We start from the raw sequence: 22,403 nt of genomic DNA, 5'->3' as shown, positions 1-22,403 counted from the left end.
AGAGCACAGAGGAAAGTGGGTTGCAGCTCTCCAGAGAGTTTGGACTTTCTAAAAGCAGCAACACGAGGCTTTAGAGCCCAGTTCCTCACACAGCAGCGCTGTTGACTATCACTGGATTACTGAGGATGCAGAAGGGAAAAGGGCTGCAGCGCTGCCAGCAGGCTCACCTGCGCATCGATGTCTATAGCTGGGTAGATCGGTAGCATGGCCGAAGGAGAAATGATAGGACTCGGAGTTGGCGTCTGAGGCTGGGAGACCGACGTTGCAATGCTGTGGGTAGGAGTGTTTGACATTGCAGATGCTCTTCCGCTCACTGCTGTTGAACACAAGAATCACACTTAGTAACAGCAAACCACATGATTTCAAGAGTTAAACATGACAGAGAATGGATGGTGGGACATAACTCCCACCAACAGACAGACTGCCCCAAAACCTTTGTTCTCCACAAATAGGGATCTTCCACATTTAACCTAATCTTTGAACCTTTAACTCTTTGTATTTAACATCTATGACAAAGGTTAACTGTATTCAACCAAAGGAAGAGGTACGTACCAGACTGGCATGTTTTCTGGAAGACCACCACAAAAAAAATTAGTATTATTATTATTTTTAAACTAAAAATCCACAAGTCAGCTGTTATTTGGAGCAGGGGTTCCATCCTTTTGGAAGTAGGACTGCAGAACAATTCTGATCAATGGGAATCAATGCAATTCTTCTTCAAACAGTTTAAAGATTCTCATATAAAAGTCTGTCCAACCTTCACCCCCACCCCCTGCCCCCACCAACATGACACAAAAGCAACAGTGCTGCTGTTGGGATGCTCACACGGCAGGATTTGCTGAAACCAGAGAAGCGGAAGCTTCTTAATGGCCGTTTTGCAGAAACGTTGGTCAAGGTTGTTAGACAAGCAGAAGGTAACACCACTGTACAGTTGATGACAGTATCGACATGACACGGGATAGCACTGACTGCCACGCTTCCCTGGAATTCACTGCACGCACAATGCTTAGAAGTACAGAGCACACTTGAATCTAAAACAGCCTTTGGGGAAAAATTCCTATTTTACTACTTTTAGGATTGTCTCCTTAAAAGAGGCCCGTGTCTTTCACCCTGACTTTTCTCCAGCCTTGTATTGGGTGTGACCAGCAAAGGAAAATGTCAACCCCTGGGCATCTCCCCTGGCAAGCGGACAAAAGCATCTTTAACTGCAAAATGCACGTATTGTCAGCGTTCATATAGTACAAACCATGCAGTAACCTGACAGAACATCAAAATAACGCCTCTTTATCCGCAACTCCTCAAGTCCTGTTCATTTTCCAAATGGGTTCAATAGCCAGCTGCATCCCTAACTGTCAGCCATTGATAATTAGTGTCTGTATTTAAACTGAAATGGTAAGTTTTTCAACAGATGCCACAAAAATTATATCCTAACGTGCCAATGTGTGTCCTCCCTCCTCTGCAAGGCAGCTCTGCTTGTCATTCATTACTAATTTAATCTCTGGACTTCCTATGCTGAACTCCAGCACAGCAGAAGATAAACATCACTATGAGAAACAGAGCCCCCCAAACTGTAACATAAGAAACATGATTAACCTTACATTGAAGAGTAAATCAAGATTCAAATTCTCTTGACCTTTATATGAGAGTGCTTTTTGAAAAAGTTTCTGATCTTAAAAGAAAATTCACACTAGATATGGATTACAAGGAACGTACAGGAGCTAAGCCAAAATATTCTGGCATAAATACAAACCCTGTGGCTTAACAGAACTCTGTACAGAGCAGAGCGGAGCAAAGGTCATAAAGTATCTTCCAGTGGAGCATCACATTTGATCTCACCTCATTCCTTATTCTGACCATAAATTAGAGATATCACCTAAAAACACAACTCCAAATTGGTCTCACAGAGAGGCCGTCAGTTTAATGCTCGCTTCCCTCTTTACACACACGGTTATAACCAGGAATTTTGGGCAACTGGCATATTTACCTTCTTTCTGTAAGGTCAAAGAGGAAGTTAAAGCAGCATAAAACACTACTGGAATTAGAAAGGATCATGATTCTTGGCTCTCATATCCACTCCAAAAGAACGCAATAAAGATGCTAAAGTGAACTGGACACAAACCAAATATGCTGAACTTGGATGATGTAAAAGCACAATCATCAAATAAATCCATTTTCACACATGAAAAATGTTAACCCTGCTAGAGAAGCTCATGTACTTTAAAGGGTTGCTAAGAATCACTGCTGCAGCCCCAGTATGGGGATGGGGTGCATCGGCTCTGTCACAGCCGAGGTTCTTAGGCTTTAAAAATACTCCAGAAATCCAAGGTGTTTAGGAAGGTGGAGTCTACTTTTTATAACAGTGGTGCTGCTGTGAGGGGGACAGAAAACAGACAAGCAAGACATGTTTAAAAGCCAGCACCCCTCTTTCCACAAAGAGCAAAACCTTTATTGTACAACCTGTATGGAAACGCTTCTATGCGTGCCAGTGAAAGAGAATGTGCATGTTGACTTACAGTTCTTGGATTACATATATTCCAAGCATGCTTCACAGACAAGTAGAATTCACATCCCTACAGCACATCTCCCTGAGAAGAGATACTCATTTTTATGGGCAATGACTGCCACTGTATTCATTTCAGCACCACCTGTGCAGAGCTGAAATCTGTAATGAACATGCCCAGGGCATTGGACAGGATCTTTGCAGTGTCCTAATGAAAATAGGAGGAGTTGTTAATAACCAAAAAGGTTTTCATGAGAGCCTTGAGCAGTGCTAAGAGTTACCACCCAGCATGACCATCGAATCTAGGTGCACTGACAGCCCAAGGTTTCTCCTTCTCCGCTGCCCCCCCATATACTCTAATGGAGCAGAGGCAAAATCTAAGTACAAGTCTCTATGCTGGCACTAAAACATCATTACTCCATGCCTGGGATAATAATGACTTCAAAGCTAGCTCAGTAGGAGAATATTTTAGCATATGCATGCCTTGGTAGGGACCAGCAACCAGTCTTAATCACATTACAAACCAAGGCCAAGCTGCTTTGTCAGAACACATCACTCCAAGGACCGCTTCATCGCTCCACTCAGTCTTTTATGTTTGTTTGGGTACGGACAATCGGTTCTGTGCTTATTGATATCAGGAGCAGAGCCGCTCTTCATATTCTTGTCTTTCTGGATAGGTGCCTTCTCTTAGCTTAAATTAAAAGAAAGGAAATTCTGACAGCTGTTGCCTTCTCCCCAAGCCCAACACCTCATGACCCAGAGGAGCATTTGGCTCACAAACACAGCCCCAGTAGCAGAGCTGAAAAGCAAACAGCCAACCCAACAAAAGGAAAAAAAAACCAGCCTGAAAACTAATGCGAGATACTGAACATTGGAGCCAAGATGACTTTCTCCTCTCTGATCTACACATCCTACATCAAAACATACACCTGGAAAAAAGCCTGGCACTTGGACAAGGAACACAGGGTTGCTCGCACTGTTCAAGTTTGCTGCTTCTTTGAATACACAGTATTTTCACTAAGTGCAAGATGTTGTCAAACCCAGGAGCCTTTATAATCCCGCTTCACCTTTGCTCTATTAGGTCTCTTACTAATGCTGTCTGTGGGCACAGCTCTGCTCCCGGGCGGTCACCCCTTACCTCCTGCAATGCAGGAGATGTACAAGAACTGTTTCACATTACACAGCAGCAAGCCAAGGTGAGGGACTGAAAAACACCATCTCACAAGAAATACAGTAGACATCTCAGCTTTGTCCAACTTGTTTCAAGCTCCACAGCCTTGCCCCACATCAGCTTCTCCTACTCTGCTCCCTGTTTCTCTGCAGAACTTTTAAGTTATGAAAAGCTGCATTCCTACCATGCTTAAAGCCAACACAGAGCACTCCAGACGCATGACATGCCTTGGGATACACGAGTCAGAGATACGTTCTGAGTTCAAACACAAGCACACAGTGCTGCTCTGTGCACTCACAGCTCCACAGATGAGATCTGAGACCCACCTCACGCCTGCAGCCTTGATGAGCATCAGCCACAGTCTGAAAGGTGGGCTGTCAGGCTCCTGCACATCCACCCAGCTGCCTGGCTACAGACAAGCTCCCTGGATACGCCAAGGACAAAGCTCTAAATGTGTTTACCACCCATGTGCAAGACCAGCATAACCACTGCCAGCAACCAACTGCAGTTACACCAATGCACTGGAGCCTGCATCCTCGCTTCCTGCGGCGCCGACACGGGGAATGTGTGGGACAACCTCCAAATCCCTGTGCTGCTGGCGCTTTGCAGTTATTTTTTCACTATTGAGTTTCTGTGAAGAACTTAAGAGTCCATGCACGTTCTTTCTTACATATAATTTACAGTTACAGTTAGAACTGACTCATCCCACAAGGTGGCCTCCAGGAATTCATCTAATCAGGCACGCCAAGATTCCTCAAGTACTTTGGGAGGCTCTGTTACTGGGCAAAATTCTTGCAATAGTTATTATTTGGCAAAAACGTTAACTATTAAAAACAGAGACTCCCTTTTTTTTATTTTATATCCTCATCACACCAGTTAGGGTGTGCAATGTTTCATGTGAGAGTTCCATAACTAACCCTCAAACCACTTCTTTCCACCAACCTCACCACCAGACTGCCTGTCCAGCATCTGAAGCTGAGGAGCAAACCTTTCACTTAGCATCAATTCCAGCAAGACCGCAAAGAAGCCCCAAGTTAAAACCAAAAGAACATTCACTGCTATTTCACCTTGTTTCTCCCTTTAACAAAATCCCAAACTCTTCATTTATGTTCTCTCCCAATGTTTCCAGGCAAGTTCCATAGAGTAACACTCTACTCTGGTAACACCAATCGGCTTCCCTGCTGGCCAGGAATCCCACTGTGAAGTCCTCGAGCCGATCCAGCAACACCACCTGACCCTGGTGGGGATACCCACGGCTTATACTCGCCCTGACACATCCCCGTGTTTGCACACCCAGTCTTGCTTTAAACCCATGGCCTGCAACTCATCAAGCGCAGCGAGGAACATCAGACAAAGTCTGCACAAACAAGGTGAAGCTTTGGGTTTGTAACGGGCATTGCAAGCCACAGTGCCGTGATGGAACTACGCTCAAGCCATCTCAGGAGCAGGGATTTCACTCCAAGGGATTACTCCCATTAAGGCAACACACAAAGCTACTGATAAAATATTCAGCTGCTGCATAAATGTTTTGTGTTACATTGAGCCCATTGCACCTATACACCAAGTTCTGATGTGTGAACTCAAGCTGGCACTCAAGTCGTGTACTCGGATCTGTGCCTGTTCTCACTTAAAACACACTAAAATCAGCCACTTCACAGAAAAGTGAAGCTGGAATTGCATTTGTACAGCTTTAACAGACTTGCCTCAAGTGTCCTCCAGAGCACAGCCTGCTGGGGGATGAAGGGATTGGGAGCAGCCCTGTGGAGAAAGACCAGAGGAGGGCACAGAAATAAATGGTCAGGGGGATGGAACAGGCGTGGGGAAAGGCTGAGAGAGCCGGGGTGGTTCAAACTGGAGAAGAGAAGGCTCCAGGGAGACCTTATTGTGGCTTTCCAGTATTGAAAGGGGCTACAGGAAAGCTGGGGAGTGACGTTTTATCAGGGTCTCATGCAACGGGACAAGGCAGAATGTTTTCAAACTAAAAGAGAGGCGATTCAGACTAGGTATTAGGGAGACATTTGTTATGCTGAGGGTGGGGAAACACTGGCCCAGGATGCCCAGGGAGGTGGTGGATGCCCCATCCCTGGAATCATTCAAGGTCATCAGGTTGGTCTGGGCTCCAAGCAACCTGGTCTGACCATGCTTATGGCAGGGGGATTTGAGTAAATGGCCTTTAACAGGCCCTTCCCAACCAACCATTCCATGGTTCTATGACTTAAAGGCCTTGCTTCCAATTGCATGGGTGCATACACACATCCTAAGGACTGGGACGAAGCAGTACAACGACAATGACTCAAGCGCAGATCAGAAATACCTGACCTCCCAAAATGCACGAGCATTTTGGGTATGTAGCAAATGACCTAAAATGGGAGATTCTCAAGATGTTCTATGCAGTTAGACACATAACAAATGTCCCCACCCAAAGTTCAAGTTATATTTAAACACAGTTGAAGTGCGTTGCACGGATTCTTCCTTAAGTAACCAAGAACTGCACTTATCCCACCTCCTGAGCCGAGTAGCTAGTATCGTTATGTATCCCAGCAGCTCTACATGAGAGAAATCTTAACTAGCAATGCACGATGGATGTAGCTTTACCTATTTTTTAATGCATCCAGCTTGCTTTTTACCCATTGACAGCTTCCCATCAGCTTCAATTCTAAACCAGGTTGTCAGAAAGCGCCCTCTGAAGCTCCCTAAGGTTCATCACCCTTTAATGAGGCTTTGCCTGAATATCAGCTACTCACCAGGTGCCTAATTTGAAAAGTTCTGCTTTAAACAATCACTATGGGGCATTTTTAACCATCACTGTCTCCTCTACTCACTCCGCACCATTACCGCGCTCCCGTAACTCCTGCAGCACCCAGAACCAGCCCTGCACCTCTGGGCACACTTAGACACCTGCCTTTCCCCGGCACACACCCTCGCTTTACAAATTGGGCATGTCAAAACAGACAGCACTCGTAAAAATGACACTTCAACAGCTTAACCAAGAGCACCTCAGCAAATTTTCATTGAACAACACAGTTATTTTAATGCTCTGTCCTAACAGCTATCCTGCATTCAGCTAAGTAGCCACAATGAGTATTCCAGTGACTACTTCAACACAGAAAGGAGATCAAGTGAAACAGAAGTGGGTGCAAAGGAAAGCAACGCTAATAACTCGCGCTTCTTATGGTATTTAAAACCTGTTTCACACTCTTGTTTAACTACTTAAGGTCTTAAAGTGCTGATGTCACTGGGTAAGGAATTCTCCAAAGCAATTAAGAAAAAAATTAGTATGGCCGAATTTGTTTCTTGCTGGCAAAGCAGCTGTTTTTAAAAGGCATGGGATTATTATCATCTTTTCCAAAGAGAAATAAAAGCTTTCAACAGGCAAACTATTTGAGGCCAACCAGAGCAGCTCTCATTCAAACAACAAGCCTAAGGGTTCTGTACACGTTATAGGCTCCATGTGAAGCTAGTGCTGCTCAAAGTCAACTCCGAGTGCTCCAAGTCGGCTCTTAGCTAGTCCAAAGTCATAACTGCTATCATTCAAGGCCAGGTTGGAAGGGGCTTGGAGCCCCTGATCCAGTGGGAGGTGTCCCTGCCTGTGACAGGGGCTGGAATTGGATGGGCTTTGAGATTCCTTCCAACCCAAACCATTCCATGATCTTTCCTAAGCTACAAGCAGGCCAAAACAGAACTATGAGACCCTAGCAAGTCAGCCCCAAAACTATAAGATTGAAGAACGCCACTCCCGACATACCAACCTGACAGAGAGGCACCAGTTAGCTCAACAAAAGGCAAGGCAACCCTGCAAATTGAAAAGTTAAGGCTGGTTTTCTGCACTCCTACAGACAGGGAGCAGGAGGCTAGTGTGGCACTGGCTGCGGAGCTAGCGGGAATACACAAACACACATACACACACAAAGAGGTGGACATACCCTCAACTGGTCAAGCAAATGTTATACCTGCTCGTAACAATATAAACCCACCTGCCATGATGTCATCCAGCGTGTCATTGAGCGTCTGAGCGGGGCTGGCTACCATTAACCCTTGCTGTGTTTCTGTCAGTATTCCTTGCCCCAGCCCTGCTAGTTGTGCTTGGCCCAACACTGGCTGTCCAACTATAACACCTTGCAGTTCTGTAAGGTTTGCGATGGACCCCGGAGGTAAGGAACCTGCTGCCAGAGGCAAAGCTTGTGGCATCGCCAGAGGCTGAATTGGTGCAAAACCCGTCTGCGCAGCAGCTTGCTGGGGATCATCTTTAAGCAAGATGGGGTCCACTTGCTGTAATCGTGCATAGTCTCCCTCTGAGAGTTGTTCTCCTACCCCAACAGGAGTCAGTAGTCCCAGATGCTGGCAAGACTGTTGCTGCTGCTGCTGCTGGAGCTGAATTCTTTGCGCTTTTACCTCTAGATATTGCTTTTTTAGCTGCTGCTGAGTTTTCAGCTGTAACTCTCGCTCCACCTTCTGCAGTTCCTCCAAAATCTTTTGTTTCTTCTGAATTTGTTCCTCTCTCGTTTTGTTCAGCTCCTCAATCTTCTCTTTGGTGAGCTGGTCAGCGTGCGCCAATTCCAGAGACTGCAGCTGAGCGTTCTTCTCTATGGCTTCTTTTATCCTCTGCTCCAGCTCTGTCAACTTGCCCTGAGCCTCTTCTACAATGCTCTCTGGAGACTGATTGGTGATGTAACCCTGTACATCCTGGTTGTTTGCTGGCAAATGACTGCTGGACTTTTGTTTAGAAGCAGCTGTGTGAAAAAGAAACCCCCTCAGAACCAATGGAAGTGCATATGAATGGCATCCTCACTCTAGAGCTACCGCTGGGATGCTACAACTGGCCGGTTACGCACCAAGGAAGAAGGGCAGCGTGTACTGTAAGGCCCTCACAGGAAACTTTGCTATCAATTTGAACACAGCAGCCCGATGGCAATTTAACAGGACAGATTACCGCGCATACAACCCAAATAGCCCTGTCTTGGTGGCTTATTTACTCCAACAATGGTTATACTTTTGCCAAATGAAGTGATTGCCTCAAGAGCCGCTGTTATCAAGTGGTGCTACGAGGTAAATGGAAACAAAAAGGAAGGATATGCTCTTGCTTTACTTGATGTTTTGCGTCTGGTGTCGTGTTAAGACTTAAAGGTATGGTTACAGCCCTGAAAGCACAGCAAGTGATGCAAAAACATCTCGAGGGACAGGTGACTCGTTCGAGGCCACCAGCTTTGTGAGCAACTCGGTACATTTTAGGAAGCACTACACTTTCTAGGAGTACCGAATCCTTTCACTACAGGTATCCAGCTTTGCTCAGTTGACAAACAGCGCTAGAACCCAGGACAGTCATTTAGATTTAACGTGATCTAACAGGGTATGTTTAGCCACTACGTTTTATCCATAGCAGACATGACTTTGCCTGTGTCAAAACTCGGCTCTCTGCCCAGGCAAGGCCGATATTTCAGCCTTCCTGCAAGAACGAGCGATGGACTCATCCAATTCAGCTTTTATGAAGAAGTCCACAGTAACACAGTTGACATGGTCTGCCATACCGGTTGGAGGAGGAACAATCGGTTAATTTTGAAGGGCGAAAGGCAAATCAAAATTCAGGGTCTGAGTCAGTGGAGGCGCCCAGTTTCTTCCAGCCATCCTCGCTGCATTCCCAGAACAATACAAGTGCACACACAGTATTAATTTTATGACATGCACGCCTGTATTTGCACTATCGCTGATCCTTGATAAAAATTGGTTTGGAAGAGAGTTCTTAAGTACAGAAAGCGTTAAGTGTCAAAATGGCGACAGCAAAATAGATGCAAATTTAGTCCTGGGAGGACCTGAGCCACATCAGACTGAATACTTTATAGCACAAGAAATTCCGCCTTCAATCAAATTAGTCAAACCCACTCCGAGACTACTTTATCCTAAGTAAGCACAAGTTATCAAATCAGCTACGATATGGAGATTAACATTGTTTTTACAGTTTCCATTATCAATTTTATATTGGTTTCGGGGTGACGCTTTGCATTAGTCCAGTATGTCAGACTAATATGTGCTTTAACAGATTTACTTAGGCAGATTTCTTGACGCTTTATGGTTTCAGGGTTAGATGACTGACACTCCATATCTGGAGGATAAGAAAATCCTTAAAAAAAAAAAATGCTGTTTCCTTGTCTGAATCCATAAACACTCTTCAGAGGAACTACTCTGCTAGAAGTGCAACCCTCTATCTTCTGCCTAGGAAGGATATTCAGAAAACAAGCTCCAGAACTAAGACTGACCTTTATTTCTGATGGGAAGGGTTGTGGCGACATTAGCAGGGGGTTTGTCAGGCTCCTGCGGTGGGACGACCATGGGCAGCGCCTGCACTGGTACACGAGGAGCCTAAAACGTTGGATACTAACAGATTACTTTTCTCATACTCTAATCTAGTTATAACTCAATAGAAGGTAAACAAAACCTGTTAGAAAAGCAGACTTTAAAGGTGACCAATAACATTTAATACTGTTTTTAAGTTCAAGAGTTTTAAGTTGAGTTCAAGAGTTAACAATTTGAGATCATCTGACTTCTATATACTTTGCATTTTTAACCTAAGAAAGGACTCGCCAAGCAATACTCATCTCAGTGTTGTAAAGCAAATACAAGCCACAAGGGGCTACAAACATAATTCTGACAAGTCTCGTTAAAGCAGACCTTTTCACTTCATTTTTTTTTAACCCTCATCATTTTTCACAGTAATATTTACAGAGCAATATGAAAAACGATGAGCGCTACACGGTGATGCTCGAAGAGTCTTCACCACTTTCCCAACAGCTCAAAGTACCTTTCGGTGTGTTCACCTACAACGTGACTGACTCTTCCCTCGTATTTACAGTCCTGAATAAGCTGCCAGAAGAAATGCAAACAAGCCCCACAAATCCACGAACAGCCAGCCCTTAAACCTTACCCTGTTTAGATCATGGGATGGTGGGGTCAGCTGAGTAGCATCAGGTGGAGGAGCAGAAAGCAAGTTGTTTGGGTAATCTAGGAGGTAACAAACCACGCTGGTATGACCGCCTTTCGCGGCCTCTATTAACATAGTTGATCCGTCCTAAAGAGGGGGAGATCACAGGATTAGAAAACAGCATCATCAAAACAAGGCAGCACTGCAGCGTTTTGGGAGACATGACATTGTATCTACCAATGCTGCTGTAACAAGTGTTCGTTCCATCTGCAGTAAGGCCACATGGAAACTTAAAGAATCTATTATTTAAAAAAAATGTATTATTTTAATATTAATATATTATACACATGCAATATATTAATTTTAGTATTTTCCTTCCTCTTCAACAGTTACAGCCTTACAACTGGAGTGCAACCTTGACACTCATGGCACTCAACAGACCTGCGCTCCTCCTAATCTCAGCTTCTATAGACACATTCACGAGCACAATGCCTGTTCTTGCACCCTTCTTTCTCTTCAAGACAAGTTGGGTCAGTTGCAGAGAACACGGAAGGATCAAATTTGCTTGAGTTACGTTAGTTTGAAGATTAATGAACGACTACCTCAGAGGAAAATAAGGTATTTGAGCAACCAACCTTCAGTCTGTGCGTAGGATCAGCACCATGTGCTAGCAGTAACTCCACAACTGCCAAATGGCCTCCAGCGCAGGCCAGTGACAATACTGTGTGATCGTTATTAGCTGTGGTCCTGTTCACATTTGCTCCTGCAAAAATAGAGAGAGAAAGATTATTTAGAGAGACTTCAAACGATTCTCCTCTACCAAAAGATACAGCAAGTTAACTTGTTTCTTCAACATGATCATGTAGTTCTCCTTGGCTGCAGTCTTACAACTGATAAATTAAATCAATGTCAGTTACTACCATAATCAGACAAGCATTTAAAGTCACAAAAAGAAGAGCACCCTAGCACTCCAAACTCTCTGTTCAGACAGCTACATGATGAGAACAGAACATCACAGAGCAAGAGAACCTATTGCTTTTAAGTCTGCCAGCAATTGTGTGAGGGCTATGCCTCTTCGTAAAACAAACGAGTGAAATTCAAGCGCTAAGAACCAGCACATGGATCCATGCATCTTAGCACCAGCAAGCAGTTGATTAATTGCAGCTCTGCTTCCTTCCTCCACAATCTACACGGGGAAAGTCACATCACACTGGAGGCTTCAGGCCAGTCCTGCTCCATGCAAGGAAGGTACAGAAACACCTGCCAGTATCAGCTCAAGAGAGAGAGACAACAGCAATTCTGAGTTCTGTACCAACTCTATGCACTCAACAGGGACAGAAGGCTGGAGCTGATGGTTCTGACATATTCAAGCAAGTTGCAGACAAAACCTGGAAACTAACAGGCACCCGGAGTTACCCTTCTGAAAAGTCAGGGCTCAAATGCTACACCAGGAGCACAGAAACACCCAGTGCTAGGAATTAGACTGGAACAGAGATAGTTATAGAAGTAGTCACAGCTCCAGCAACCTCCTCAGAAACCAGAGGTGACAGTTAATGTGTCTAGTTTGAGGATCAATGACTCAGGTGAGTTACAATATCTGAAACCAATACAGGAAATTTACCCTCTAGTGATGTGTTTGTAACTCTCAGTGCTTCTAACAGCAGGAAAACCAAACCCTCTTCACTCTTACCTTTGCTAATCAAGAACTGAACAGTGCAAACGTGGCCTGCCCTTGCAGCTTTCATGAGAGGAGTCCTTCCACCTTCGGATTCATGCTCCTAAAGCACAGAAAGAAAGGCTTACAAAAACGCATGTGGGAAGGATGCAATTCAGCCTTCTGTTTTTTTGGACGGAAAGACACCAGGCACAGAAGATTCTTTTAGTGTTTCACACACTAAAAATTAGTTAACATTTGAACTGTGTGTATCTTGCAGACAGACGAGACCCTCCACCTCCTTGTGTACAGGTCTGGGACTCTGGACAAGCAGCACTCAAGCACATGGTGGGGATTTTAGTCAAGTAAATTGTTTTCTGCCATGCTTACCTTTGCTTATTGATAACACACCAGGCTACAAGCCTACTGAAATGGAAAAAATAATTTACCTCTGACATCTTAATTCCCTAACAGTACAGCAAGTAGAACTTGCAGCTGTGTTGCACGAGGAACAGAGCAGATTTGGAGGTACAAGTCCTACCCCATAACCTGCGCAGCGGTTCAAGACTCAACACCATTCAGGACTGCACGTGACTAGCAAAACCCTCTGCTGTTCAGTACAAGCAACCTCAAAAATGCTTTAGACCTCAGAGCACTGTAACTGACCTGAGCACTTCCAGGTAACTCAAGAGCCTAAAATCCACTCAAGCACCAGCAATTCCTACCTAGCTAAAAGGAAAAGGCCTAAGGATAACAGGAACACAACTACGACAATTAATAGCAAAGTCGGTAAGATTGCAGCAATGAAAAATAAGACATAATCAGACATTTTTAGTTGTGCTTCCTAATTCAATTTTTTTAAGAAGGTAATGCATTACCAGATCTGCGCCTGCCTGAAGTAAGACATCTGCTACATCGGTGTGGCCGTTTTCACAGGCGTATGTCAGCGCTGTGTCGCCTGTTGCTGTTGTCGCATGCACGTTAGCCCCTGTGGCAGAAGAAACGAGCACATAAGCTTTATGAAGACCAGGACAGAAAATATGCAAGTCTCATCATAATCTTTACCAGATCAGATAACACATTTTTAACTCTTCCCTTTCAAATCCACCATCTACGAAAGTGAGAACTTAATGACACTGTGGAGGAATAAAAAACTCAAACTCAAAGTTCAGTTCCTAGTGAGTTTGCATCAACTTAACCTTCAAAAGCCAAATTAGGGTCCAACTAGGCTCCACAGTCAACTTCCAGAAGCTGCTAATGAAAACGTAATGAAATCAGATAAAGATATTTTTCTCTTAATGCTCCACGAGTGCCTACAAAGCTGTTAACAACATTACTCCATACCTGCCGCTAATAAGTATTTCACCAGCTCCAAATGCCCCTCTTGAGCAGCCTCCATCAAAGGTGTAGAACACCCGAGTTCTATGTCAGCTCCTGCTTTAATAAGGAAATCAGCCACCTCCAGAAAGCCTCCACAGCAAGCCAGGGTCAGCGCAGTTTCTTGTGTCTCCTCTGTCTGAGCATTGATGTTTGCTCCTGAAACAACAACAAAAGAAGCTCCAAATCCATCCATATATCAGAAAACTCAAGTTATTGAAACCTTATCAGAAACAAAACCATTTCCTGATGCACAAGGCATCTTATTAAGTATCTCATTCCTAGACCTGTAGAAATCATCTTCTAAAACTGTAATGTATCAAACTAAAAGAATTCAGCTTTATTTAACTCTTTTGGAAGTCCCTCTGAGGCTCTCAGAGCGCTTCTCTATAGCTTTTCAGCACTAGCAATGACCTGAAGACAGGCCAAGGCCATCGCACAGAGAGTTACTGACAGTAACCCACCCCTGCTCAAAGTCTGCCTGACAAACTCCAATCTGTTCTAAACACCTCAGAACAGCCACTTACTAAGTGAAAAAGCAAAGGCAAGGCTATTTTGCTAAAAAAAAAAAAGCCATACCAAACCAAAAAAAACCCCAACATCTGCTCAAAAAGTTGAAGGACATTCAGGAGTTGAAGAAGGAAACAAGAAGTGCAGTAACTCAGCTTTCCTCATGCAATATATGTGGACACCTACGGAATTACAGCCCTTAGAAGGCAGCGCAGTAGTTACCTTGACCAAGTAACAGTGCCACCATCTCTTCATGGCCTTCTCTAGCTGCCTCCATGAGTGGTGTGTATCCTTCATCGTTTACCTCTTCCAGGTTAGCTCCACGTTCGATTAAGAGAGCTGCCAGCTCGACATGCCCACCGCAGGCTGCCAAAGTCAACGGAGACTCAAAGGAGTCAGCTGGCATGTTCACCTGAGCCCCGCTGTCCAGAAGTAATCGTGCCACTTCCACATGGCCATCCTAGGAATTCAAAAAAACAAGATCAAAAGACCATCAAAAGAGAAAAATTGCTCTTCTCCAAATATTGAGTAGTTACCGATTCAAATTCTGGTAGAAGAGACAGAAAGCAACAACTAAAAAAGTTCAAAGATCTAATGGAACTTGCTTAATGTTTTTTCCTAAGTGTTTGGATAGAAACTGAAGAGCTCCTGTTAAAAACAGGCACCTGGAGACCCTCCAAGCGTGTTTGACTGAGTGTGTTCAATACAAAACAAACACATTGTGAACCACATCTCAAACTTCACTGATGATGGGGTAAGGAACATGCCGGGCAGTTTCTTCATGCCAGACTCAAGTTCAAGTGTTTGGGATCAGCTTAGCCAAGGGATGGACACAAAACAAAACCCAAAGAGCTTAGAGGGAGCTTGATGCTATTGTAGAAGCGCGCCTCCTCCCCAGGAACAATACCAACTCCTCTAACAACCCGGACTCCTCTCAGTTAAAGGCTGCAGACACAGAACTGCACATGCTAAGTTACCTAAGAAACACAAGCTCTAAGAAATAAATTCCACTCAAATGTACCCCTTGCATTCTGCCAACAAATTCACTACTCACACCACACACAGTCGAACAAATAAATGAGGTTTAAGAGAATTTCAATACGAAAATTCACCTTCTCTGTGATATAGGAACAGGTTTTGATATTCTTCCTAAAGACCACAAAACCTTCCCCTTGCAAATCAGTCACTCACTGCCAACGCTCCCCACTCTGTCACAAAGAGGGGATTTGGGTTTAAATTCAACGTGCAGCTGCATTATTTGTTAAATAGAGCGTATTTTAGTTATAAAAACAACACCTCAGGAATACAGCTTGTCCTCATGTCCACACAGAGTGTGTCGGGATATTTACATTACAGACTCACGGCTTTTGAGGAGGGAGGCGGAAGAGAGGACAGGATTTCAGTTCAACAATTCTGCTTCCTTCCTCTAATGACATCGCCTGCCTCTTGGCTCCTGCGTAACTATTTCACTGCTCAATTTAACAGCAGAGTCAGGACTCACTCTCTCCCTCTGCGAGAAAAGCCAGAACAAGCCCATTTGCCAGGGGTTCCTCACACATTTCAGGAGCCACTTGAATCCTTGGCAGGATTTCCAGGTACCATTATCATGCCACCAAACTTGTTCCACCCAACGCAGCTCCTAAGCTTGCTTTCTCCCCTTAAAATATCGCAGCATATGATCTTCATCATGTTTTCAGTATGCTGTAAATCCACGAGTTATTTGAAGTGGCTTTTCAGCTCCATGTTTCCCCAGGAGGCCCGACACTGACATACCCAACTGCCACTCAGTTGGGTTTTGGTTTGGGCAGAGGCTGAGACCGGCTGGGTCGCTGCGGACCAATGGCAGCACGAACTCTCCAAGTTTGTTTTCCCCAGGAGGAAATTGCCATCACTCAAATGTGGAGTAACCATAATGGAAAAGCTCTGACGCATAAAACCGAGGGCTGCGTAGAAGAGGCAGCAGCTTGCCAGGAGCACAAGGCTGTCCCAGAGCTCTCCCTGGACAAGGCAAGCACACCTTGATCTCAGAATAACTAAGAGGCAGCAAATCGCAGCCACTGCCACCCTCATCAAGTAGGAACCACAACCCCAAAAAGCCCTTCTCTAGACCAGATGCCAAACTGCCTCTAACATCATTATGCTTCATTTTCTGAAGACGTTTATACTTCCTTCTGATATCCAGAGAGCAGAGCATGATTTCCTCTCAGAAAAATATCTAGGACATTAACTAGGACATATTCCCCTTCTACATGAAACGGCAATACTATTTTAGGGAGAAACTCCAAGACTCCACAAAGAAACTTTCCTCAGGGAATGCAGAGATGGTGCCTCAGCCATCAGGCTCTGCCAGACAGCTCAGTCATCAGCCCCAATTCCCGACAACGGTGGCAAACAGCAGCATAAAGAGATGCTTCAAAGCTGCCTACGTGGGCTGGGCAGCCTGGAGGAGAACTGCTGGTGTACCAGGGCCAGCACCAAGAAAACAAGACTGTGTCTGTATCTCCATTTAACAAATCAAGACAATCAGCTATGGCTCCCTACACAGCAGGGCCCTTCTGAGCTGACCCACAGCCACACACGGTGCTGCCAACATCCAGAGCTACTGCACAGGTCATTTTCTGATGGGCTGTTGAGGGCCTCCATCAGTTTGGCTTTCACATCATCTACTGACAACAAATGGGTTCCTCTAAGCACCTCCGGGACCTCTGGGATCTCTTCACCATCAGCCTCAGCCAGTAATTGAAAAGTTCCCATAATGGACTTCTTCACTTTCACAAGAAACTGGATGTTCTCTTGCACAGTGACATTTCCCAACTGAGGGTAAGGAAACATCTCTATTTGAACATGCATCCACTCACACTGAGTGAGGTGTCTCACTGGGACAGGTCAGAACACATTCCATACCCATCTCTCAGTCTCTCGCCTCCCACTCTCAGTTCCCGAGCTATCGTGTTAATCTTAGGTTTTGTGTCAGACCTTGAACAGCCACACAAGGTGGTTTTATCTGTGCTTTAACAAACCTCGCAATGGGGCAGTGTGTTCAGCTCTTCCAACAGCTGGAAAAAGCCTCATCACTGCTATTAGTTCACACAAAGTCACCCGACCAACTCCCCAGCTGCACCAGGTGTATTCTGAAGATCAACTGCTGTGAGCCTTAACCATGGAAGACAAGGCTACTTCAGTAAGAGGAAGCTCAAAGTAGACAAACCTGCTCTTTGCTCCTGCAAGGCAAGGCACATCGCCCAGCAACTCATTTGCATCAAACCGATGTTAACTGCTGTCTATAAAAAACGCTCTATGTCAGGAGTCTTCCCAAACGCCTTGTAGGACAAGGTTTAAACAGTCTCACTGGCTTGCTAAGGTACTGAGACTCTCAACTACCTGCCAATTCCAAGCAGCAAAGTTGGAACGCCTCCTTAGGAACAGTTCCCTGCAGAAATACAGGAGACAGACTTCTTCCTATTGCTCAGTAAGTCTTAATAAAAAGCGGGTCTCAACATTTCTGTGAACCTGGTGAACTTCTCTTGGTCTGTTGGGGAGGGAAAAGGGAGGAAAGACAGCGACAAGGAATAGAGGGCTAGCTCTTCCTTGGCAAACCTCTCACCCGCGAAGAAGTCATCCAATGAGACAGCAACTGCAACATCAAACAAGGTAGCTTTGTTGCTCCCTTCCAGAGAACTCGCTGGAAGGACAGCTCCATGCAATTTATATGGCTAATCTATTAAAAATTGAGAGCGAGATAAACCACAGTCCTGTTTATCCACACACCTTTCTTTCTCTGCTTCTTGAGCAGTATAATAGGTTCTGCTGATGATTCCCCTCTCCGAAGCCATGAATTTCCCTGAACAGACAGAATCAGCTGATTCTAGAAACATTACAGCTATTTTAAGGAAGGGAAGACTAAGTGAGGACTTGCGACACCCCTCCACAGCCACAGATTCACAACATGACACTATAGAAAACATGAGAAACCCAACTAGTGACAAATCTATTCAGAGAGGAGGGTGAAAAAGGAAACCAAAGTGATAAGTTTGCATTTTTTGGTTTGCGTTCTCTATTCAGACAAAGTACCTGGAATACGTTGGCATAAACCAACTCCTGACCTACCTACGCACGCTGCAGCCCTCCATCCTCAACAGCAGAGGCAACCTCTGCAGCGAGCAATGCACAACAGTCTCCTGCAGTCCAGGACCACAAGGAAAACTGAGGGGGTCTAAAAGCGGAGCCTAGTTCTGCTTGGTTTTGTTTAATTTTCATTTCTCCAACAGGACAAGTACGAACATTTCTAACCAGCCTCCACAATGATCAGAAGAGCAAAAAGCGAAGAACAAATGACATATTCCAACACAAGGTGGGATGCGGCCAACAGAAGCTCTTTTGGCCAGTGAGCACAGCCTCACTCACCAACTTCTGCCACTGAAGAAAAGAAACAGCATGCAATCAGACATGCAGGAACCGACTGATCCAACGGATGGGTTAACAGAGCTCTCCTGATAAGTAATGCCCACACGGTGCAAGTTTTGACTGATGTCTCTTAAAAATTCAACTACATTGTCAGCCACAAGAGGAACAAGTTCAGTTTTCCCATTTTAGAAAGTACTATTTTTCAGTCAGGTATTTCAGCCACCCACACACATCCCAGTTTTTTCTGCAAAAGGACCATCGAGAACACACCAGGACAGAACCATCGCATAGATAGGTTCTGTACCAAAAGGAGACCAAAAGGATTCACTTTGTTCACCTTCAGGAAGCAAAGAGAGCATGTGTGCGCTTCCCTGCTCCAGCCACACGTCTCTTACCATGCAAGCCTCCATGAGAGCCGTGTGCATCTCATCTGTTTTGTGTTCCTGGTCTGCACCAGCTTCCAGCAGAAACCTCACCATTTCTAGATGGCCTGCACGGAGAAAGTATTTAACAGAAAAACTACTTTAGAAAGTGCATTTCACAAGTCATAGGCTGGCTCTGACACACTTCATGAAGGGGAGAGAAGGCCATGTTGCCTAGCACTGACACCTAAAAGGCAAGACCCTCAATTCTGCATGTTTTCCATGTGCTGAAGTCCTTTAAAAATAAACGATCTCTGCATCTAAGCAGAAAGATCATGTATAATAGAGAAAGTTCACCATATTCTATGATAATGCAGACGAGGTCCTCCTCTCCTAATTATTTTAACAGGGATCATAGAGAACCAAACAAAGGCTTTATGTCTTGATCCTTACACTCTCCACACTGATCACCACTGGTGCACACCTGCTGTGTGGTATTACAGAACAAAAGCATCCATTGCAAACTGTCTATTTACAGCCTTTAAAGTGACTTTGTCCGTGGCAGCAAGGCTGAATAAATATGTTTGAAAAGGCCTTTCACACCTATGCCACTTCTCCACGCTAGCTACCCCTCAGTAAGGAGCATTACACATACCTTTGTAGCAAGCCAGCGTCAGCGCGCTCTCCTTGAATTCATTGGAATGCGTGTTTATGCCCGCTCCATTTTCTAACAGCACTCTGGCCACTTCGACGTGACCGGCACTTCCCGCTTCCATCAGAGGAGTGTGACCATTCTCGTTGTGGTCTTCAATGCTGGCGCCCGACTCCAGCAGGACTTTCACGACATCCACGTAGCCTCCCGCACAGGCATATGTCAGGGCTGTATTGCCTGAAGCCCCAAGAGAAGAAGGGTTAATAACAACATTTGACAGCACTTCTACACTTCAACTTCTGCTCCATTTCAATGCTACCGCGTGGAGCGGTTCTCCTCTTCCCATTTCTATCGCAGCTTCTGTCACAAACCCCCATCCCTTTTCCCGTTATCAGCAGGGATGTACTGTGCTGTAAAAAGGAAAGCTCAAAACATGGAGCAGAAGGAATTGCTGCTTCTAAATCAAGTCCTGAAGATCTTTAAAGGGCTGGTTCAAGATTGCCCACAATCTCTACAAAGAGATGGAAATTACAGAACAATGTATCTGAACCTGCTGTTATGAAAGGTACCTTGAAAAAAGTTCAAGGTCAAAGCAGCGATAGCGCTCAGAACAGCTTCAAGGAAGGAAAAAAAGGTGCCTCCTGGTATTCCAGCTTTCCTGGTCACTCCAGGCCAGGGCCCCATTGGTCAATGATTGGTAACTAAACAAAACCTCTCCATTTCAAGGTCAGACAAGCTAAGAAAACCTCCCACTTCAGTCACTTCCACACAAATGCCGACTGAACTGCCAGGGGGCAAGGGGAGAAGGGAAAGAAGGGAAAAAAGGGCCACGTTCTCTGGTTTACTGTTTTCCCTTAGTTTCCCAGACCTGACACCAAGAAATCGTCTAAGTACAGTGAAACTTCTGGAACTGTGCTTAAAATACCATGTGACAACTCCTACATAGGCAAACACCTTTCAGTTACTAATTGACCGCATCCACCTTTGTAGGTCCACAACCAGCATTTCACAGCTTCATTAAAAACTGCGAAAGCTGAGTAATAAAACCACGAGGAAGCATTTTGCGCTGCTTGGCCAAGAGCCATTCTTCCCAAATTTCCTCACACAGTTTCCCACACACTGCAAATCCCAGCTTTTCAGTAGTTCTGGACAAGCTCTAAAACGCTTCTTTACCTGTCGATGACTGTGCATTCACATCAGCACCATGAGCTAGCAGCAGCTTGACGATTTTGACGTGCCCGCCGTTAGCAGCAGCCATGAGAGGTGTGATGTCTCCCTTAATGCCGCGGTCTTCCACATTAGCGTGCATCGCCAGAAGAACCTGCCAACAGAAGGGCTATCAACAACACCACCAAGTAACAACTTAGCTCATCAAGATGGCTGAAACACTAACCAAAGCCCCCACCTTCAGAACCGCACAGTTTTCTGTTAGAAACTACATGGAGAAGTAAGCATAAAGAATGCATTAACAGTTGGGAAACCAACCTGTGCCAGCTCATAATAACCTGCCGAGCAGGCTAAACAAAGGAGGCTTTCCCCTTCTTCCGTGTGCTCGTTCACACTTCGGCCTTCAATCAGCAACTTCCGCACAGCGTTTACATCTCCTTCAGAACACGCCTCGGCCAAGCTGCGGCTGATAAGATAGAAAGAGTTTAAAAGTGAAAACAGACTTGAAATGCTTGCTCTGTGTGCAGAGTGAGAACCCAACATGGCATGAGGATACAGTCAATGAAAAAGGAAACATGATATAAAGAAGTGCCAACTGCTAATTACAGAGGTGCCATTACCTGAGGTCTTCCACATAACCTCTGAAAGGTGAGCAATGCGTACGCTTCACCATTACTGATTTTTAAGGGAAGTTTTATGACATAAAATACAGTCTCAGCCTATTCCTGCTTTGTTGTTCCAGTCTGAAAACATGAGTGGGACAAAATCAGGTTCAAAGAAAAGGAGAACAGATTAAATCTCGACAAGTACACCACTATGAGTACTCCCCTCCAAGCTGGCAACCACGGTGCAGAGCTGCATTCACATTCCTTTCTGCCCCAGGACCAGAGGACACAGAAGTCACCTGTCCATCCTAACAAAACTTTAACTTCTCATCAGCACTGTAACTGTTAATTCAACTAAAACCAACCACCTGCATCACTCTTCTCCTATTATGAAATGCATCACTGCCCTCTCCCCTGTGCTGAAAAGCCTGAAATTGTGTAGCACCATCTGATGTTCCAATTACGGCCCTAACTCAACCAAGCAGTGAAGTAGAAAACTCCCCTAGCTGGGCAAGCCCTGTGTCAGGGTGCTTCTGCTTCTCACATTGCTTTGAGTACATCACTTCTATCATTCCAATTTTGTTTTGGTCAAAAGTGCCTGCTGGCAGCATATTATCAATCCCTCTGATTCTGGGTTTTGTCTACACTGCCTTCATTCCAAAAGAGCTACTGCTTTGTGAGAATAAAAATTCAGGTCTGATTTTTTCTCGATTCTGCTCCAAATAACTGGATCAGTAGTAATAAACCCATGATTCACTCGATCCACTGTCCTTTCTCCATTTCGGAGCTTCATCCACACAGAACTATCTCAAAAGGGAATGGGACAATAATGTAGTCGACAGAAAGCTTTGGGAACCGATGTAACTCAACCAGAATATGAGCAATTCGTAAGACACTCAAGGCGTAAAAGCATGTATTTGTGGAACAAGGACTGACTTACACCTGTAAACTGTACCTAGGACTCCAGCTCGATTTGTGCCACCAGATATAAGCTTAATACATAAAGAAAAATGTCTCAAATATGTCTGTTCACTGCATTTCACAGATTTGGTTTTGTTTTCCACATCCTTTCTCCCAGTTACAACTTC

At 44.8% G+C, this 22,403-nt stretch overlaps 1 protein-coding gene across 5 annotated transcripts in view; it reads right to left on the bottom strand.

The window, feature by feature from the left end:
- Window positions 1-22,403, bottom strand: part of ANKRD17 (ankyrin repeat domain 17) — a 90,174-nt gene that overhangs the window by 21,650 nt on the left and 46,121 nt on the right. For 2 of the 5 annotated variants that reach the window (XM_069854998.1, XM_069855000.1), the window contains exons 4-16: window positions 21,029-21,176; window positions 20,717-20,864; window positions 19,547-19,780; window positions 18,925-19,019; window positions 14,348-14,585; window positions 13,583-13,774; window positions 13,117-13,226; window positions 12,275-12,362; window positions 11,220-11,347; window positions 10,588-10,731; window positions 9,923-10,025; window positions 7,646-8,401; window positions 168-316 (exon numbers count right to left, since the gene is read on the bottom strand). In XM_069854998.1, the coding sequence (XP_069711099.1) occupies window positions 168-316; window positions 7,646-8,401; window positions 9,923-10,025; window positions 10,588-10,731; window positions 11,220-11,347; window positions 12,275-12,362; window positions 13,117-13,226; window positions 13,583-13,774; window positions 14,348-14,585; window positions 18,925-19,019; window positions 19,547-19,780; window positions 20,717-20,864; window positions 21,029-21,176 (2,533 nt within the window). The remainder of the gene's footprint in view (window positions 1-167; window positions 317-7,645; window positions 8,402-9,922; window positions 10,026-10,587; window positions 10,732-11,219; window positions 11,348-12,274; window positions 12,363-13,116; window positions 13,227-13,582; window positions 13,775-14,347; window positions 14,586-18,924; window positions 19,020-19,546; window positions 19,781-20,716; window positions 20,865-21,028; window positions 21,177-22,403) is intronic. The other 3 variants (XM_069854999.1, XM_069855001.1, XM_069855002.1) reach the window with 3 other exon arrangements.

Source organism: Phaenicophaeus curvirostris, chromosome 4, assembly GCF_032191515.1.
Source record: "Phaenicophaeus curvirostris isolate KB17595 chromosome 4, BPBGC_Pcur_1.0, whole genome shotgun sequence".
NCBI lineage: Eukaryota > Metazoa > Chordata > Aves > Cuculiformes > Cuculidae > Phaenicophaeus > Phaenicophaeus curvirostris.
This window is presented reverse-complemented; position numbering and strand designations above follow the sequence as displayed.